The sequence below is a fragment of the Crocuta crocuta genome, unplaced genomic scaffold (genome assembly GCF_008692635.1).
Source record: "Crocuta crocuta isolate KB4526 unplaced genomic scaffold, BGI_CrCroc_1.0 scaffold862, whole genome shotgun sequence".
Classification (NCBI taxonomy): Eukaryota; Metazoa; Chordata; class Mammalia; order Carnivora; family Hyaenidae; genus Crocuta; species Crocuta crocuta.
Genome location: NW_027529584.1, coordinates 1,720,012 through 1,725,741, shown reverse-complemented (window position 1 = coordinate 1,725,741; position 5,730 = coordinate 1,720,012). Strand labels below are relative to the sequence as shown.

At 51.8% G+C, this 5,730-nt stretch overlaps 1 protein-coding gene across 1 annotated transcript in view; it reads left to right on the top strand.

Moving 5' to 3' along the window:
- The first annotated feature begins 282 nt into the window (after positions 1-282).
- The window catches only part of LOC144229616 (transmembrane protein 132C-like), a 16,559-nt gene continuing 11,111 nt past the window's right edge, over positions 283-5,730 (top strand). Inside the window, exon 1 of the mRNA XM_077761711.1 lies at positions 283-382. Within this exon, the coding sequence (XP_077617837.1) occupies positions 283-382 (100 nt within the window). The remainder of the gene's footprint in view (positions 383-5,730) is intronic.

Sequence of the window (5,730 nt, the reverse complement as noted above, 5' to 3'; positions counted from 1 at the left end):
ACACAATTCTGTCTACACAAAATCCATTCTTCCCTCCTTTTTCATCATAGGTTAATTTGCTAGAGGTGGCAGTGCGCCCAGTTAGCAATAGTCAACTTTCCAGATGCCCCCACAGCTGTGTAATTACGAACCACTATTGACAAGTTATAAGCTGAGGGTCCCTGAGAGAGCCTCCCGGGAAAGCCAGTAAAAGAGCCAACAGGACGTAATATACTCACCTGGTAGAGACGTCGTTCCCTTCGTTTGGTTTGTTCGTCTCAGGAACTCAGATGCGATGGCTGGATGGCCAGCAGCATTTTTGTGGTCAGGAGCACGAACGGCTGCATGAGACACGGCGGCGCAGGAGGGTTTCTGGTTGAGGACCGAGGCTGCGACACGAAGGGTACAAGTCTAAGATGATTGCTGAAGTTCCAGCTCTTACGTGTGGATTCCAGGCAGCACTTATCAGCTTGTTTATTTCCAGATCTACCATCATGACCTCCCCTTCACTGTGTCTCCGTGTTCCGTGTGGGTTTAAGATCGTGTGCAGGTTGTCCGAAACGTTGTCCAATGGGTGTGACTCCTGGCTGAGTTATCTGCCTTTGAGCAGCCTTTCTGGAAGTTGAGGACAGCACCCCCACCTGTGCGACCGCCCCTGCAGGGTGCTGAGTGGCATCCGGGACTTCGACCAAGCCGGTGCACACAGGTCCAGCCTATCGAGTGCTAACGTGGTGGAGCCAATATTCCCTCTAGAAACGCTTTACAAGAGACCTGACCCCTGCACTACGCCTTTCGTAAACACTCCCCTTCCTCTGCGGCCAAGTGGAATTCAAACCATACTTGCGGGTATTTGCTTCTCTGCTTCTGTCCAAGTGACGTTGTCCAGCACCTTCATTGTCTCCCAGTGCTGGGCCCGGAGGTCCCTCTGTGCTGGCGTCTGTCGTCGCCGCTGAATGAACACACAAAATGTATATGACCCGTGGCCCGATCTTTTCACCTTTCTTGGTTTCCATTTCCTCGAGGGTCAAGTGGGTCTAGACTTGCCCAGATGTAACTGTGCAGGAGAGAGTGCTTTGCCACGGGCTGCACAGATGTGCGGGACCATGGAGGGGGCTCTGTGCAGACACCAGGGACCATCTGGGGCGGTTGGATGGTTCTGGGCGCGGCGGGGAATCCCTCTGTGAATGCTTGTGATGTGAACAATGTCTCCACATCTGGTGGCCACTGTGGACGGCGCTGAGCGCCTGCCGTTGGGGGGGGGACCCTCTGGGGCTCGGGTCCTGTACGTCAGCAGCTGCTCTCATCTTCAAACAGTCCCTTGAGGCGTGAGGGGTTGAGCTCATTCTACGGATGGGGACACTGAGGCACAGACGAGCTGAGAAGTAAGCGGCCGGCCCTCCCCTGGGAGTGGCAAGGCCGGGATTGGAGCCCGGGGAGCTGGCCCCCAGCCGGCTCTAGGGGCTTCTTCCAGCAACCTCGGGTCAGCCCCCCCCTCGCTGCGCGTTCACCCCGTGTCCCGCCCCCTGCGGACACCTCCCCCCACGCGTGGCTCCCGGCCCTGTCAGCACCCCCGCTCACACTTCACGTGGCCCCTTCTGCCGCTGCTTCTTTCTTCTCCCCGTCTGTGGCCCGTCCATCCCCTCCGCTTGCAGCCCACTGGGCCTTAACCAGAGACTGCTTCCTGCCCCTGCAGGACTCAGTAAGAACTCTGTGAGCTTCCTGGGCTCATCACTACGGAACAGGATGCTGAGTGTCAGTTAGTCCAAAGAAAGCCCATCTCCATCTGGCTTTTTAGCCATGAAGGGAAAACTCAGGAGATCCAACTTCAGGCACAGCTGGATCCAGGGGCTCCCTCTCTTAACCATTCTTTCCTCAGCGGGAACCTGACTTTCAGGCAGGAATCCAGCATCTTTGGGCTTACATGGTGTATAGAGTAGTATTCCCGGGGCGCCTGGGTGGCTCAGTTGGTTAAGCATCTGACTTTGGCTCAGGTCATGACCTCACGGTTCATGGGTTCGAGCCCCACGTCGGGCTCTGTGCTGACAGCTCAGATCCTGGAGCCTGTTTCAGAGTCTGTGTCTCCCTCTCTCTCTGACCCTCCACTGCTCATGCTGTCTGTCTCTCTCTCTCTCAGAAATAAATAAAGCATTAAAAAAATTAAAAAAAAAGAATACTATTCCCACCATTGCTTTACATACTTAAATGCTTTAATTATTTTAACAAGCTCTGGCTCTTTAACTCAGTCCTCCAAGCAGGAGAGCATCAAGGTGGGCACACGGGTCCTCACTTCCAGTCCTGGTGCTGGGATTCCTAGCTGTGTGACCTTGGGTAAAGTACTTAACCTCTCTGGGCCTCACCTCCTTGTGTGTAAAACGGGGCAGCAAGAGTATGTAGCGCGTAGGGCCCTTGAAGTTCACAGCAGAACACGGCGCAGGAGTAGTGAGAGGAGCGTCTGGCCCCACGGGCTGCCGGGCGCACCCTCCTGGGTCGATAGTGCGGGTTTCCTGAGGCCACGATTTCATCTTCCCTTGTAGGGACTTTTTTCCTCTTTGACTTTTTAAGAATTCTCCGCTATACATCGTCCATTCTCCCCGGGGGGGGGGTCCGCGTCAACGTCCTCTTTTACGGGAGAAAAGTTAAAGACCGTGTCACGAAAGAGAAAAACGCTTTCATCTTCTGGTGTATTCTTTCCCTTTTTTTTTGTTTTTTTGTTTTTTGTTTACTTTGCCATCAGGAAAGCATTTTCTACTTTGTGTCCTAAGACTTCTCATTAATATAATCACCCTAAATACTGGCGTAGCCAAACAAAACTACAGATGGCAGCTAGCAGGCGGATGAGACTCGTACGTGGGGGAAAATGGGGATGAGTCAATGGGATAGAGCAGAGGTTTTTTGTTTTTTTCTTAATTATCTGTAATTAGTGGGAAAGAAAATATGTGGGCTATATTAAAAATAAGCTCTTTCTTTTTGAGGAGAAAGACCATCATACAAAACGGGAATGCTGTTCCCTTTTATTGACATGAATCGAGATAATTGGAACTCTCCGGATTAATGTAAGGCTCCATCATAAATAACACCACCATCTGCGATAAATAGACGCATCTCTCTTTGAAAAGACACAGTGCAACATCCCCAAACCATACGCTATATGAGCACCAAATGCGGCCATTTAAATTCTGCTATAAAGCCTTATATTATGCAACTCTTAAATCCCTTCTGATGTTTGATCAATTTTTTTTTTTTTTGGCTTCAATTTCCAAGCTGTTTTGGAGCCATAGTAAAAGCCGTGTTTACATTTCAGATCAATGAGCTAAACCTGGTGTATAATTCACATTGTAAAGGGCCCTGAAGAAAACACCAAGAAAGCCATCATCTGCATGAAGCACAAGTCTTACAAAGGCTTTTGCTGATTCAGAGGTCAGAAGACGGTGGCTCCCACACCAGATCCAGACCCCTGCCTATTTTGGTACAGTCCCCAAGAAGAATAGGTTAACATTTTTCAACGTTTAAGAACATTTTTTTTTAATTTTTTTTTAATGTTTTATTTATTTCTAGGAGAGAGAGAGAGACAGCATGAGCAGGGGAGGGTCAGAGAGAGAGGGAGTCACAGACTCTGAAACAGGCTCCAGGCTCTGAGCTGGCAGTCAGCACAGAGCCCGACGCGGGGCTTGAACCCACGAACCGCGAGATCATGACCTAAGCGAAAGTCGGACGCTTCACCGACTAAGCCACCCAAGCTCCCCTATACATTTTTAATGTTTATTTATTTTTGATACATATATAGAGTGAGCATGAGCAGGGGAGGGGCAGAGAGAGAGGGAGACACAGAATCGGAAGCAGCTCCAGGTCCCAGCTGTCAGCACAGAGCCGGACGCGGGGCTCGAACCCGCAAACTAGGAGATCATGACCTGAGCCAAAGTCGGATGATTAGCCGACTGAGCCCCGCAGGCGCCCCTAAAAACAATTTTTTAAACAGTAGTGTTTCCGACATGTGAAAATTCTACAAAGTGTTAATTTCAGGGCCCATCAATAAAGTTTTCTTGGAACAGGGACACGGTCACGCATTTACGTTTGTGTCCGGCTGCTTTCATGAAAAGACAGCGGGACTGAATGGCTGCAGAGACCACGAGGCCCATACAGCCTAAAATATTTACTCTCTAGACCCTGATGGAAAAAGCGTGCCCTTTAGGGCGTGCAAAGCCAAGAACCCCATTTGGGGAAAGCCACAGTGCACCGTTTTAGAAGCTTTTGGCCGGAAGAAAAAAACCAATGCAGGATGGGCATCCTTCGGTCGACCGGACAGGAGGGGGCCCGGGAGGCAGGATCCAGGTCATGTCCCTCAGGACCCAGCGGTCTGTCTCTGGTGTAAAGCCCGACCCCCACTTTCCTGTGCTGTGCCCACCAGCGCTGCCTCTGTCTCTGGGGTCTCACTCACGGCTCCGGGACGGATGACGGCATTGATGGGGCCCACCTGGTCCATCACTTGCTGTTGGAGAGAAAGACGTTTGCGTCCCTGATTCTCTCAGGAGTGAGGACACTTCTTTCCATGAAGCCCCAGCAAAGCCCCCTCATCGCTCGTCGGTCCTCACTGGTCCCGGACACGGCGCTCCAGCCTCAGCACGGCTGGCTTTGAGGCCAGGTGATCCTCCGTTGTGCAGCCTCCACCCCACAGACGGCAGGACCTTCCCCCACCCTCACCCCCACCCCAACAATCAAAAATGTCCCTGACATTGCCACATGCGCCTCGCCCCCGGCTTGGGTGGCAGAAGTTGCCCTTATTTGAGAATCACTGATTCATGTCGGTGCCTAACTGTACAAGTTACTGGAAACAGGCTTGAAATTCCTCGTTTGTTTTAAGCCAGGGATTGGCAGATACAGCATCAGGGGCTTTATCCAGCCCCCGCCTGTTTTGTGTGGCTCCCAGCTACGAAGGGTTGTCACGCTTATAAGTGGCTATACAAGTACCTGTGTAATACTGATTTTGCCTCGTGGCCGGCAAAACCCAAGGTCTTTATTCTATGGCCCTTTCAAACAGTGCTTACCAACCCCTGATCTCAACCCTCGCCTTTTTCCATCGTAAGATTAAATTCGTAATCGTATAACCCATCTAATACATAACTAAAAGCGCATCAGCGGGGCGCCTGGGTGGCTCGGTCAGTGAAGCCTCTGATCTCGGCCCAGGTCATGATCTCGCGGTTCGTGGGTTTAGGCCCCGCGTCGGTCTCTGTGCTGACAGCTCAGAGCCTGGAACCTGCTTCAGGTTCTGTGTCTCCCTCTCTCTCTGCCCCTCCCCTCCTGGTGCTCTCTTTCTCTCTGAAATATAAACATTAAAAAAATTTTTTAAAAATACATAAAAGCACGTGAGCCTATCCCGTGTCCTAGACAGGAAACGCAAGCAGAACAATCAGTAGTAAACTAGTATCTTCACGTGCGCAGCAGCAGACCAGACGAACCCGTCAGATGCCCGTGTTTAGAGGCCCTGTGGATGTGTCGCCACAGGCTCTGACGGGAACGGACAGGCGGACGGCTTGCGTCCACAAACAGATTGGACATGGCTGGTGTAACTCACCAACAGCATAAACACTCTTCCACTAAAGCTTCATCAACAGAAGCACGATCCCACCCCACTGGTTGCCGCACTGTAGGATGCACATTACACAGAATCGTCGCCACGCACCCCCGCTGCCGTCTGTGGCCGTGGGAGGCAGCTCGGTGGCTCGGGCGTCTGTGGCAGGATCCTCAGCCTCCTGC